Here is a 15,553-nt window from a genome sequence, read left to right on the forward strand (position 1 = left end):
TCTTCATTTAGAGACAAATGTGTAAATCTCAGGAAGTTTGCTGAGCTTTTATTTTGGTAGTTCATCAGAGTTACTTCCTCTGTGTGTCAGGATTGTTCAGTGGAAAACATTTGTGACATTAAAAACACAATCATCCAAATATGAACCAAAGTGAAGCCTCGTCCAGCAACATTTAGACCACAGGACTGAAAGGAGACTCTCCCTCCTGCAGAGAACACAAAGACACTGAGGAACCAGGATACCAGGACATGAACCCAGGATAAAGAGGTTGAGTGAATGTGGTGTTGAAGGTGTGGAGGTGGATCAGTGTGTCAGAGGAGACTCTGTAGAAGGACAGAGTGCCAGCAGGACAGTCCACATACACTGCTACTCTGTGAGAGACAGAGGAGGAGGAGAGAGGGAGGACTGTTTCTCTGTTATTGTGACGGACAGCGTAACTACCATCAAAGCATCTCAGACTCCAGGACTGATCATTCCCTCCAAACAAACAGTCATGACTGTTTCCTTTCCTTTTGATTCCTCTGTAACTCACTGATATATAAACCTCTCCTCTCCACTCGACCTCCCAGTAACAGCGACCAGTCAGACCATTACTACACAGCAGCTGTTCCCAGTAGTCAAATCTGTCTGGATGATCAGGATACGACTGATCCTCTTCCACACACGTCACCTTCCTGTTGTTGTCAGACAGTTTGAGCTCTCTGTGTGCTGTGTTTGAGTCCAGAGTGAGTTCACAGAAATCTGATGGAGAGAAAAAGACACAACACAGCAGCAGTTTATCATCAGACACACCTGAAGAGTTTATTCTTTGTTAACTGACAGTCTGCTGTTTGGTCATCATGAGTCAAACTGATTCCACACTTACACTTCTTCAGACCAGGCTTTAACCACTGCTCTCCACCATGGTCCACCCTGGAGGAAGAAACACAGTCAGAATGATTTCATGAGTCCTAAATGGGTCGACGCCTGCGAGCTAGTTCAGGCAGACAACTCAAGCTGCACTGATTTAATAATTGATATACGCCACTTCCACATCACCTACAAACACTTCCTCCCAATTGGCAGTCTATTTAAGCTGCAAGATTTCCTGTCTCTCCCTCTGCTCTATCATTGCCATCGCTGCCCTGCATCAGTACTGCGCTCCTACTTTCAGCCTTAGGTATCGTACCATGTGATTGTCATTTTACCTTTTCTTTCTGGTCATGTTTGTCACAATGTTTCGCCAGTGAGTCACGGTTCTCAGGGTAAGGAATGGATTTCATCCCCGAAGCCAGGCTCAATCTCCGCGCCGTAACTCCGCATCTCCCACAATGACATGCCTTATGCACCGCTCTGGAGGAGCCATTCGCCGAACATCTCAGTTTTTTCCGGTCTTAAACACGAGGAGCCTTTTAATTACTTCCCGATTCAGGAAGCCGCGCCAATGTCCCGATCAGTCCAGGCAAAGGTAATCCTCACAGCGCTCCAATCAAAGGTAAAACGCCGACCGGCAAGGCGGCGTGCCGTCCTGCGGACATGCCTTCTGATTCTGGTCCCTCAGCTGAAGCCACTAGCTTGTCCCGCACTAAGTGTCATAAAGGCCAGAACACATTCCCTCGAAACAACTCTTTTTCCTTTACCTGTAATCAAAATAAACTGCTCAAGCTGCGCCGCTTCCTGCTGACGTCACTACCCACGGGACCCTGGGAACTGCAGTTCCAGCTCGGATTATGGGTTCCAGGTTCAGTCTAATTTTAACAGGTATTATTGTCTCTTATTCAGCAGATGTGCATGTTTATAAATAAATTAATAAATAAGTGACATAATGAAATTATAGATATAATTTGAAAATGTATGAAATACATATTCATGTCTACAATTTGACATTTCAAGGACTATATGAAGCTTTACTGTATTGAAATAAGTATCAGTGGATATATGTGACTTATAATGAAAACAATGTATAATTAAATTAAATTAAATTTACATTTAAAAAAAATAAATAAAAATGAATTCATTAAAATGAATACATGTTGCTAAGTTCTGCTTCTATGGATTCTTGTTGGGTCTCCCTCTAAATAATATAATAGTATTTCCTCATTCTGCGCATGTGTACTGTGATTCCCCTGTGTCATCATGTGCTTTCTATTGTCATCCTGAAAGTGTCTTTGCAGATCAGTAATCAGGGAAACGCAGCTCACCTGGGCCCAGTGTGCTGAGGTTACTTAAGCCCCAGCAGGAAGCCTTTCTTTCATGCATTTGGTGATGTTGGTTTGAGTTTACCTTTTGCTTTGTTTGCATTATATAACACACACATTCTCCACTCATGCACATCATACACTACTGACTACTGATTTCCACACCTCATATTTTATAGGCCTATACATAAATGAATGAAAAATGTGCTACTCATGGTGATTGATGTTGGGCCTTTCTTTAAATAACATGACAAAGAATACGACTAGACCTGCTCTTTTTGTAAAGTGTCTCGAGATAACTTTGGTTTTGATTTGGCGCTGTACAAATAAAACTTAACTGGAAAAATAAATAATTAACTACATAAAGAATTAAATTAATAAATACATTTTAAAAGTGAAATATTTTAATTGTCTGCAAATTTGATAAATACAAGGAACGATTAACTAATGTACGAAGATAAACAACAACAAACAAATGTGATTTTTTAATGAATACTATGATTAAAAATTATATAATTAAATGAAGACTAATAATTTGCTCTCATTTTGACTGGCCATGACATACAGTATATCCGTAAGATTCTGCTCTGTCTCTACCGATGACAGATTGTGAATTTACCATTGTTTTTTTTTTTTAAAGATAGTGAGCCAAGATTCAGAATTCAATGTTGCCTTGGTGTTAGAGACATCAGTTAAGTGTTTCCATAATGCAGGAGCTTTTCACCAAATTGGCAATTATCTCAGACCATGCCCTATGATGGCCCTCTTTTATTAAATAGATCCTTATCTGACAAAGCTGCAATGTATTTAAAATGAATAAAATCCGAATAATTAGACTGAATTTAAATAACAATGATGATGAGAAAATAAAAATGAAATCAGTGGTTGGTACGATTTGCAGTGTACCTGTCCTTAATCCTCAAGCCACCCTTCAAGCGATAGGTACAATTTCCAGGGTGTTCGTCTTCTATCTGCGTTGTTTTCAAAGAGACTGTTTCTACTTTTGCTAAATGTAATTTGTGCACATGTGTAGTTGGTGTGCAGACAGCCACCCACACTCTAAGTGTCCAAGGAGTCTCTGTCCTACAATAAATATATAAAATAATAATAAAAAATTGGGGAAGTGAACATGAAACATCCTTGGAATCAGTGAATGTGCCAGCTCTCAAAGCGCTGTCAAATCATTATAATGCTTTATCAATTCATCATCACTGGCTGAGAGTAAGGATTTTAGCAAGTCTCTGCTGTCAAACCTGCAGTCTAAAGACCCAGAAGTCGTAGATGAGTTCCTAGCAAGAGGTTCTAAAAGGGTATGTGTAAATACCTTAATTCCTCAGGAGCCCCTTTTTCTTATTCTGTGCTTTGTCGTTTATTCTGTGCGGATGATTAAGGCAACAGCTTTGGTGGGGAAAGGCAGACTTTACAAATGCCTTCATAGTCATGCCACTTCACTCATCACAATGGAATCCTTTCAGTGTAAATGGCCTGTACTGTTATACTTTCAGTTAAATTGATATTTGGATGCAGAAGTAGTCCTTTGACACCTTGTCAGAAGCATTTGCTGAATTCTGCTGAACATGTGCTAACTGCCCTTTTAGTGTCTTTAGAATGATTTTAGTAGTTGACTTAACTTCAGCTTACCAGCTCTTAGCTTCTTCTTAGTTAAAGCCTATTAAAATTTTGTACGTTTAGCATTTCTTTGCGCAACAACATACCTGCCTATAGACAAGCTGTCTCGCTTCAGAAGTTATCAAATCTTGCTCTGTAGCTGCCATAAAATAAATCCATTGTACTAATTAGAATATAATAATCATCATAATTTAAATGATAATGCGTTAAAATAATTGTATACAAAATTTACGTAAATAAATTGCTATGCGTATCATCCCTCAATGTCTTTCGTTTGATTCACGCTTGCTATTTGGCTAACTCTGCAAACAATTTTAACATTGTCTTAAATGAGAGCTGTCGCTCAGATCTGCAGTTCTGGTTCATGCTTTTTGATGAATGGGATGTCATTCCTTACTACTCTAATGACCTACTTCAGATTCACTGTAGTTTTTACAATAAGTGGCTTGCAGATGAAAGGCGTTCTGAGATTAGGTTTTGTTCAAATTCCACATGCTGTTGCTTACCTGCTTTGGGGTGCCAGATGGACCAGGAAACAAATTATGTTGTCCTACGACAACTCAGCAGAGACAATCATTAAAGGCCTCTCAAAAATACCAATAATGAATAGTCTTATGTGATTAACTTGGTTCTCTGTTCTGTTTTAAATAACATCTTGCAAACTGCTTTCATCCTGAGCCTTGAAACTGTGTAGCTAAAGCTTTCTGAATTTTCCTTTGAATCCTGCAATCTTCAAATGCAAAGTACCGAGCTTGTAGAAGGTATTTAGTTTCACATACAGCCTTAAAGGTTCATCCTCTACGCGTATTACTTCTTACACTATCACTGGTGCATCAGTTATTTCAAGGTTAAGGCAGGATTGTTTTACTCTATATATTAGTATTAGTAATACTAGTCGAAAGCACTTCTTTGGTATGGCACTTCTTGGAACGGCATTCTATGGGTTTCTCAGGTGTGGTGAATATAAGACCAGATTCAGTCCCTTAGCATGATCTCGCCTTTGTCGATTTAAACCCGAAGAGCACTTTAATATTTCTGAAACACTTAATTTTGAAAGAACTTGACAAGACACTCAAATAATCATTGCTAATACTAACGCCTCTTTCTGACCTTTTCTTCCATGACGAAATTCCCATGTCATCGCTCCCTGACCCATGGGTTGGCTACCCCCTTCTTCATTGATGGTTGCAAAGAAACGACGAGATCCTGGTTCCCCCGAAAGCTGTACAATCTATACCTGAGCTGTGGCCTGCCCCAAGAAGGAAATCTTGGCTGCCCAAAGTTCCTACAGTCTTTGATGCTTGACTAATATCTGTAACAGCTTTGCTGCATAATTCAATCATTGCATTTCAGGTGGTTTGCTGGGTTTAGAGCAGTCATATCTTTACTAACAATTGCAATATGCTGGTAGGATAACAATTTTCTCTAGGAATCATATTTATCATGCAGTGCGGTGCTCATGAGAATTGCTACTAGGTTGGGTCCGAGGCCCACACTTAGCACTGTCACTAGGTAGTATACTCCTCATGTAGGTGCCGTACTCATGGAGAGTGGCCACAAGGCAGGTGCCTAGGCTCACACACAGCAGTTCACTAGGTAGTATATTTCTCATGTAGCCGCGGTGCTTATGAGGAATGGCCACAAGGCGGGGTGCCTAGGCCAGCACATAGAAGATCCTCACAGCTTTAGCGTCAGGCTCCGCATATGTACAGTTTTGGGGGGTTTAAGATATTATCTCATCACTCCTCAATTTCAACATTTCAAACTAAAACAACGTGAGTTGTCTGACTGAACTGCTGTTCAACATGAAGCAGTGTTCCTCAGTTTGTCACTGTGACAGAGAAACAGGCTGAAACTCATCTGTGTCAACTGTCTGCATCAGTCTGTCACTTTATCTGAGAGAAGAAGAAGAAGACAATGTGATCTACAGATATTAGATTAATGTACATGGACAAGGTTAAACAGTTTTTATTTTGAGATTCTGAAGTCACAGTGTTGTACAATGGTTTGTCTATGATGCCTTTAGTGCTGTGTTCAGTGTGGTGATGGCTTTGGGGTAAAAACTGTTCATGAGTCTGTTGGTGTGTGCTTTGATTGATCTGCAGCTCTTCACTGAGGGCAGGGGGTCAAACAGGTGAGGGGCAGGGTGAGACGGGTCTTTCAGGCTGCAGGATGTCTTCTGTAGACAACGAGAGGTGTAGATGTCATCCAGCGCAGACAAATGTGTGTTTGTGATTTTCTGTGCTGTGTTGGTGATCTTCTGCAGGGCCTTCCTGTCAGCCACAGAGCTGCTGTCGTACCACACCAGGATCCCATGTGTCAGTATGCTCTCAGTGGAGCCGTGGTAGAAGGACACCAGCAGCTGTTGTGACAGGTTGACCTTCTTGAGTGTTCTCAGGAAGTAGAGCCGCTGTTGTGCCTTTTTAACCAGAGATTGTTTGTTGATAGACCATGTGAGATCTTGTGAGATGTGGGTGCCCAGGAACCTGAACTGGAAACTCTCTCCACTGTCTCTCCATTTATGTGCAGTGGTAGCTGGTCGTCCTGCTATCTCCTGAAGCGAATTCTTTTGTTTTTTTGGTATTAAGTGCCAGGTTACTCTCTGTACAACAGCCTCTGTACCTCCTCTTTGTAAGCAGACTCATCACCCTCAGTGATCAGTCCCACCACTGTTGTTTCCTCTGCAAATGTTATGATTGTGTTCGTGTGATGGGTCGGTGCACTGTCATCAGCATACGAGGTTTTACCTGAAGGCTTAGGTATGCAATTGCCATGGGGTTCGTCAGACCCAAAGTGCCTCGTGAACTTTTTATTGATAATTAAAACGTTTTCCTTTCTTGTCCCTCACTCCCTCCAAACAAATGCTAATCTGTAATTGATCAAATAAATCTGTCTCAGTGTTGTAGTACTCGAGTCCAGGACTCGGTCTCGAGTTCGACTCCAGTCCTGATTTTCAGGACTCATTATCTCTAATGAGATTATTTCAGGACGCCTTATAACCTATGGTATAATGAGGTGTGATTGGTGAACAAATACTTTAGCTCTTGCCTCAGAACAATTCAGTGCTCTCAGTCAGGCTGCAAACTTTGAGGCTTTAAAGTACCTTCTGTATAAATGTAAATACAGATGTGTGTTTAAAAGTTTGTTTTCTTGTCAAGTCATTTTGTGATTCACTCTGAACACCTGCATCCGGCGACATGTGCGCACCACCCAGGTCCAAAAAACCCTCTACCCCCGTTGCTGAAAAACATCCAGGAGAAAATGCTGCACAATGGCGCCAAATCAAATGAGTGTTAAGATGAAGTGTTTTCAACGTGGAGCAGAAAAGAGAAGAAGAAAGAAGGAAGATGCCCAGTTCAAGGATAGTTTGCCTGAACTGACAAAGTTTTGTTCATAAAACAGCGGAGGAGCATCCAGTAGTTGACGTTGTAACATGTGACGTCAAAGGAGCTGAGCTAGCTGATAACGTTGCTGTTACCTGAAAAGAGCACCTCCAAATAGTTGTTTACTAGCTATGATTCAGTTCAGCAAGATGGAGAAGGGCCTCACATTGGTCTTTGCCATGAAATCAATAAAACCACCCTGATCATAAGTATCCAGAGAGTATAGAAAGGGGCTCAGCACACAGCCTTGTGGGGTCCCTGTGCCTATCCTGACTGCCTGCAGCCGCTCTGTGAGGAAGTCCTTTATCCAGAGGCAGATGTTTTTGTTGAAGCCGAGATCAGACCGCTTGGAGACCAGTCTGCTGGAGATGATTGTATTAATGCAGAACTGTAGTCTACAGACAGCAGCCGTGCACATGCTCCTCATTGTTCTAAGTGGAGCAGTACAGTGTGGAGGGCAGGAGAGATGGTGTCATCTGTTGACCTGATCTGCAGCCTTGATGTGCTTGAGGATCCGATCTCTGCAGGCACTTCATGGTAACAGGTGTTAATTCTGTTGGCCTGTCGTCCTGAATGCTGGATAATATAATCTTAAAGTTTTAAAACCTCACATGGTATTTTTATTATTTCCATCGTCAAGAACGATCTTTCATGTCCAGAATAAATGTTTGCTTTCATAGTTTATTTCTCAAAGGCTGCATCTGAACACAGTAATTCATGATCATTTAAAGACCAACAAACACAAAGTAGAAAAAAGGGAATCCTGCATCAAAGCTTTTCATGGTAACAGTCTCTCTATTTTGGTACCTTTTGGAAAGAAAGAACTCCTTCATGATGAGTTACCACAGCAGAAGCACTGTTATATTTTTGGTGAACGGTGAACTGAACGGATCAATTTACAACATGAGCGTAGTTCACACTGGAGGCAGTGAAGGACCGCTCACCTTCAGAGGGGTACCGAGCGCTGTGTTTTACAGCAACTAAAGTCGGACTTACGGCACCCGGGATTCACCTTCATTTATCTCAGCTCCGCCCGCATTTACCTTCACTCTGCCGCTCTCTCTCTCTCTGTCTCTCTCTCTCTCTTACTTGCTTGACCACTCACTCACTGCACATCTCCCTACATAAATACAACTCCATCTTTTAATAGAGGGCAGGGTAAGAAGTTGGCCTCTGTAGTACTTCTCAAAAATTATCGATTTATGCTTTGATGTAGATATATTGAACGTTCTGTTGTTTAAGTAGCTTGCACTACTCGTCTAATCCAAGAGTGTTTTATGAGATGCAGACAGACAGAAAGGAGAGACAGCACAAATGATGGAGAGAAGAGAGAGTAGCAGATGATGAGTGGTAGTAGTAGTGGAGAAACTACAATGAAGAAACTATGTCTAAAAATGTTCAGTGAGTGTCTATGAACAAATACAAAATATTTTAATATCACAATAAACTAAACCTAACAAATTAATTTAACTTTTTTTCCAGTCAATAAATGTTAAACGATAGCGGTGGAGTTAAACATTTTACAGTTTTCAATGATTACTTTATGTGCCAATAAAGAGTGCATACCATCGCATCAAAATAGAGTTTTCTGAAATTCCTGAGGGAGAACCCCCCCCAGCACCCCTACTGGGGTCTAAGCCTCCGCAATATCATCATATCCTCACACGTTGTAGAAAGCTCAATCTTTAATAATATTGTCTCTCAGAAAAACGGATTTTATACCTTTTGAGGTGTGGGGCGCCAAATCAAAAACGAGCCTAGAGCACCGAAATGACTGATCATTACTACGACTGAAAAAGAGCTTGGTGCAGCTAAAAATAAACAGATGAATGAACATGAACTTTTACATGAATATTTTAATTTGTGTGAACTGCACTTTGAGCGAGCTCTTTTTAAGTGTGAACTTGCAATATACCGAGCAGAAGGATATATGTACAGTGTATATTTTCAGCAGAGGCACCTGCAGCGTCTGAACTCTTGTTGTCTGTCCATACCTGAGCATGTCAAGTCTCCAGTGTGGATCCTCCAGTCCAGCAGACAGCAGCTTCACTCCTTGTTCTCCTGGATGATTGTAGCTCAGGTCAAGCTCTCTCAGATGGGATGGGTTGGAGCTCAGAGCTGAGGCCAGAGACGCACAGCCGTCCTCTGTGATCAGACAGCCTGACAGACTGGAGATAAAATCATTTAAAAAATCTTACTGATTTTGAAAGAAAAATACATCAACTGTTGTTCAATCAGCCTCATACTGACCTGAGAGTTTCCAGTGTACAATGTTCACTTCCAGCAGACAGCAGCTTCACTCCTGAATCCTGCAGGTTGTTGTTACTCAGGTCCAGCTCTCTCAGGCTAGAGGACTGGGAGCTAAGGACTGAGGACAGAGCTTCACAGCTTCTCTCTGACAGATTACAGCCACTCAGCCTGAAGAAGAATCAACAGAGAGCAATCACAAACCATGTTTGTTTTTTTCTGAACAAAGAAAAGCTTCTTTAAACTTGTATAGTTAGGTGTGTACACACAGAGCTTTGTTGGAGGCCTTGACCACTGGCAGCAGCCTCAGAAGAGCCTCCTCTGAAGCAGAATATTTCTTCAGGTCAAACACGTCCAGATCTTTTTCTGATGACAGTAAGATGAAGACCAGAGCTGACCACTGAGCAGGAGACAGATTATATGCGGAGAGACTTTCTGATCTTAGGTACAATTGTATCTCCTCCACTAGAGAACGATCATTCAGTTCATTCAGACAGTGGAACAGATTGATGCTTTTCTCTGTGGGGAGATTCTCACTGATCTTTGTCTTGATGTACTGGACTGTTGTTTTATTGCTCAGTGAATTACTTCCTGTCTGTGTCAGCAGACCTCGCAGGAGAGTCTGATTGGTCTGCAGTGAAAGACCCAGGAGGAAGCGGAGGATCAAGTCCAGGTGTCCGTTTGGACTCCGTAAGGCCTTATCCACAGCACTCTGATGGAGATGTTTCAGATAACGTCTGGTAATGAAGATTTTAGAGGTCAGTGACGTTGTTTGTCTGTCTGACATCAGATTGACACCAGAGTTGATGAACGTCAGATGGACATGAAGAGCAGCCACAAACTCCTGAACACTCAGATGGACAAAGCAGAACACCTTGTCCTGGTACAGTCCTCTCTCCTCTTTAAAGATCTGTGTGAACACTCCTGAGTACACTGAGGCTGCTCTGATATCGATGCCACACTCTGTCAGGTCTGACTCATAGAAGATCAGGTTTCCTTTCTGCAGCTGCTCAAAAGCCAGTTTTCCCAGAGACTCAATCATCTTCCTGCTCTCTGGACTCCAGTGTTGATCTGTCTCAGCTCCTCCATCATACTTGATGTTCTTCAGTTTGGTCTGAACCACCAGGAAGTGGATGTACATCTCAGTCAGGGTCTTGGGCAGCTGCCCTACCCCTCTGGTCTTCAACACATCCTCCAGAACTGTCGCAGTGATCCAGCAGAAGACTGGGATGTGGCACATGATGTGGAGGCTTCGTGATGTCTTGATGTGGGAGATGATTCTGCTGGCCTGCTCCTCATCTCTGAATCTCTTCCTGAAGTACTCCTCCTTCTGAGGGTCAGTGAACCCTCTGACCTCTGTCACCATGTCAACACAATAAGGAGGGATCTGACTGGCTGCTGCAGGTCGTGTGGTTATCCAGAGGTGAGCAGAGGGAAGCAGGTTCTTTCTGATGAGGTTTGTCAGCAGCACATCCACTGAGCTGGACTCTGTAACATCAGTCAGGATCTCATTGTTGTGGAAGTCCAGAGGAAGTCGACACTCATCCAGACCGTCAAAGATGAACACAACCTGGAACTCTTCAAACCTGCAGATTCCTGCTTCTTTGGTTTCAGTGAAGAAGTGATGAACAAGTTCCACCAAGCTGAACTTTTTCTCTTTCAGCACATTCAGCTCTCTGAAGGTGAATGGAAATGTGAACTGTATGTCCTGGTTGTCTTTGTCTTCAGCCCAGTCCAGAGTGAACTTCTGTGTTAAGACAGTTTTCCCAATGCCAGCCACTCCCTTTGTCATCACTGTTCTGATTGGTCGATCTCTTCCAGGTGAGGCTCTAAAGATGTCTTCTTGTCTGATGGTTGTTTCTGGTCTGTGTGGTTTCCTGGATGCTGATTCGATCTGTCTGACCTCATGTTCATCATTGACCTCTCCAGTCCCTCCCTCTGTGATGTAGAGCTCTGTGTAGATCTGATTCAGAAGGGTTGGGTTTCCTGCTTTAGCAATCCCCTCAAACACACACTGGAACTTCTCCTTCAGGTTAGACTTGAGCTCACGCTGACAAACTGCAGGAAAACTTCCTGAAAGAACAAACAAGAAATGTGATCAATGAGTTGAAGCTATAATCAATCTGATGATTTTAAACTTAAACAAATCAGGGTGGTGTTTATTTCCCTCCTCTCTGAAATCTCTTCAGCACATCAGGTGTGAACAGTTTCTCACAGTTCATAGATCTGATTAAATGTGTGCATCATATTAACAGCAGAGTTTTAAATGTGACCCTCTCCCATGTTGCCTCCATTTCCTCTTTCCATCATGTTAAATGTGTTAAAATCCTCTTACTGCTCTGCAGACAGTCAGCCAGCTCCTCCTGCTTCATTCTCCTCAGGAAGTGCAGTGTGATCTTCACAAATGCCTCTCTGCTGCTGCTCCTCCTCTGCTCTTCCTCCTCACTGTCCAACACCTCCTCATCCTCCCTCTGACTCTCAAAGCATTCTGGGTAATCTGGACTCAGACCCCTCTTGATCTTCTTCAGCTCGTTCTTCACAAAACTGACAATGTTCTCCTCCAGCAGCTGGAACAGAACAAGAAGTGAACTTTGACTTGTAGAAGTCAACATCAGATCATCAGTGACAGACAGAAAGCCTGCTGGTCTGCAGAGTGCAGCATGGAGACTGGATCACAATGGTAGTTCAGTATTTAGTCTGTGGATGGTCCTGTCTCCTAGACATGAAGTTGATATAAAATGAGATTCATGTTGGAGAAATATCCTGGTCTGGTTTCACACAGAAAAGATCTGCAGTGACTTTGGACACGATGTGTTTATTAGAATGAAGCTGAAACCACAAACTGTCATTAACATGAACCAAAGTGTTTCTGTTGTTTCAAACACAAACTGGACTCAGTCTGTGAACTCTGCTCTCTGCTGCCAAAGTCTGTGTGAGACCACCATCCACCACGACCTCTGACCTCTGACTCTGTGCTGCTCAGCAATGTAGCGCTTCATTCAGTCAATGAAACACTGACTGTGAACATAATTCAGACAGAGATGATGTTTGCAGTGTAATCAGGAAACAATTCAGTAACATAAAAATGTCATTTGAAGTCAACTTTGATTCTCAGTAGTAGCTGTGTTTGTTCATTTACACACCATTAATATGGAGTCCAGCTGTGTTTGATGCTGCTGGGCAGACTGACCAATGGGAACCTCTGATCTCTGCTGCTGAACTCTGTGGAACAAATATAATATAATATACTGTATATAATATAAAGACACAGTGTTACATGTGATAGATTCTATCAAGTGGATCCTGTTAGATCCTCCTACAAACACAGGACACACATGAAGGTACATGCTCAGTACAGTTATTGATGTGTAAAATAGTTTCCTGCTGTTGGATCCTGATAGAAACACAAACACTGATAAATGTTCAGGTTCAGACATAAAACACTGCTGACATGTTGGATTTTAAAGGTTTTAATACAGAACAACAGAAACATGTTCTGTTTTAAATTCTTACCTTTGACAATCAGAGTTATTTACATCTTTGAAACAAATAAGTCGATCCATAGACCGCTCACTCTTGAAGGACACACAGCTGGGCTCAGGTCCAGGAGAATCTGGTCTCTCATGTTCGATACTGAAAGAATCACAAACTCTGATGAACGTTCATAAACACTGAAAATCTTCCAGAATTACTGCTGCTGAAAATTATTAAAGTTTAAATACTGATAACAACAAACTGTGAGATAAATGATTACTTTTGATCCTCAGACTGCTGGCCATGTTTGAAAACAATAAATCGACCCACAGACTGGTCACTCTTGAAGGACACACAGCTGGGCTCAGGTCCAGGTTCAGGTCCAGGTCCAGGTCCAGGTCCAGGTCCAGCAGAGTCTGGTCTGAGCTGCCGCTCTGGCCTTCAACACAACACACACAGAGCTGTGAGTGTGAATAATGATGGTGGAGTGATTTGAGTGCTGAGCTCTGACATGGAGAAGAGTCATGGACAGTTAGAGATCCTCATCTCACCTCTGAGCTTTGGTCTGGCTGTCATGTTCCCCCCACAGATTGGTCTTAGAGGGAGGGGCTCCCTCCTCTCTGTCCTCACACTGACTCATAGCAGAGCCCCCACCTTCACACAAACACAACAACATGCTCATTCATTACAACCAGCTTTACATCACAGAGACACACACTGCTCTCTACCACAGTGTCATTCCTGATTCTACCACCAGATGGCACCAAAGGAAGAAATGATTCAAAGATTTCCACTGTGGATAAATGGAGAAGAATATATTCCTTTTTATACAGCTGTACTTTTTGTCCACTAGAGAGCTCATATGGATTCATTTATAGTTCACTTCTGTTCAAAGTGAGGACATGCAAAATCTTCCAGTTTAACATGTGGCAGGAGAAAGAAAATACTCACCAGGTGACTTCAGATCCACGTTCTACCTTCACCTGTAGAGGAAACACAAAGAGAGAAACTGCTGCTGATCATTTTTCATAAGTTCTTCTTCAACAATCTGAGGACGCTGTCACACTCCAATAACTTCACAGTCAAAGTCTAGAAACATGAACATGACATTAAATCAGTGTAACCTACAACCAGAGTCCAGGACAGTCCAGTCAGGACATGAATGAATAAACTCAGAGGGACACAGGATAATATCTGATTTCACTGCAGTTCATACTTAATTACATCTTTCTCTTGTCTCATTTGTTCTAAAAGGAACAAAACACATCTGAAGATTTTATATAAAAAAGAAACACGCTCATAAAAACAAACTGTCCCATCATCAAAATCATTTTCTGTCAGCTTTAACTCAACACAAAATCACTAAACAAAGATAAAGTAGGTGTGGTGGAGTTATTCATATTAATACAATAATCTTCTTAAATCTGAGAGCAGACAAAGAATGTTGTCAGCTTTTGTCACATAACAATTATTTTCTCTTTTACCTGAGAGGAGATTCGACAGCAAAGAAAACAACCAGAAATGCACAAATTCATTGTGTTTTACCAAATATGTTTCTATGTCTCAAAACAAACAAAAACCCTGTCCAGCACCAAAACGCATTTGAAGCTGAAAACAAGGTTTAAACTCACTGTTGACTTTCACCAATTTTATCCAAGACCTCCATCTTTTTCCTCAACCTGAACAAATAATTGAACGTGCCTCAAAAGGACCATCAAAGATGTTTGTTACTAATCAAACGGATATTATAGAAAATATTGTCTGAAAACAAATTAAAAATGTAAATGTTTTACAAGTGTGTTCCTTAAAAACATGTTGAGACTCTGCACAAATCCACAGTGCTGAACAATTAATTGAAATTCAGCCGAAATCGCAATATGGGCTCCTGCCATTTTAAATTACAGGAGGCGCATTTTCATTCTAATATTGTGTTGCAGAGATGCTCTGGCCTACACATCACACAGAGACGAAAGTAACAAATATCATGGCTCTGTACAGATCCCTGCAAAAATCACTAAGACAATGAGAAAAATGATGTAAAATAATAATTCCCTTTAATATTGCAAATCATATCGAAATCGCAATTTAGCTCTCCCCATTGCTCTTCTCCCTCTACACTAATGACTGCACCTCAGGGGACCCCTCTGTGAAACTCCTGAAGTTTGCAGGCGACACGACGGTCATCGTCCTCATCCGGGAATGTGACGAGTCTGCTTACAGATAATGCTTATTGCTGTAAATCTGGTAAATGTTGACTTGAAATAATTCACATCACTCTTTTAAAGGTTGTTTCGAGCTAAATGTGGCAAAATTTTGCACAATTAAAATTAGTGCCCCGTACAATGGATGGTAAACGGTTAACTTTCATTTTGACCTATTATTGTTTCCAATGCTGTGACTGACAAATGAACTGAGTGGCATTACAATACACTGGATTGGCCAAACTAACCGATAGATCTTCTATGATGGCCGGTTAAAGATTTGTGTCAAGCATCTTTTTCTAATGTGTAGCTACTTTGCAGGAACATCCATATTTGAAGCATTGACTATTGCAGAGTTATTATAATTTATTATTATTTCTGTAAATGTTAATTGTAGCCCTGTCTAAAATCATTCAGCCTACAGTGCATAAAATCAGTAACA

The 15,553-nt window shown here is 41.6% G+C and overlaps 1 protein-coding gene across 1 annotated transcript; it reads right to left on the bottom strand.

Annotated features, from left to right (window-relative positions):
- Positions 1–172: 172 nt before the first annotated feature.
- Positions 173–13,486, bottom strand: LOC138594402 (protein NLRC3-like). The gene is made up of 9 exons (XM_069665476.1): positions 13,462–13,486; positions 13,252–13,349; positions 11,883–12,003; positions 10,204–11,509; positions 9,706–10,173; positions 9,440–9,607; positions 9,184–9,357; positions 866–912; positions 173–741 (listed from the first exon to the last, which is right to left on the bottom strand). The coding sequence occupies exons 1-9, from the start codon at positions 13,484–13,486 to the stop codon at positions 173–175; spliced, it is 2,976 nt and encodes a 991-aa protein (XP_069521577.1).
- Positions 13,487–15,553: the final 2,067 nt, after the last annotated feature.

Source organism: Semicossyphus pulcher, unplaced genomic scaffold (assembly GCF_022749685.1).
Source record: "Semicossyphus pulcher isolate SPU_LCO1_2020_fin unplaced genomic scaffold, fSemPul1.0.p SCAF_17, whole genome shotgun sequence".
Lineage (NCBI taxonomy): Eukaryota > Metazoa > Chordata > Actinopteri > Labriformes > Labridae > Semicossyphus > Semicossyphus pulcher.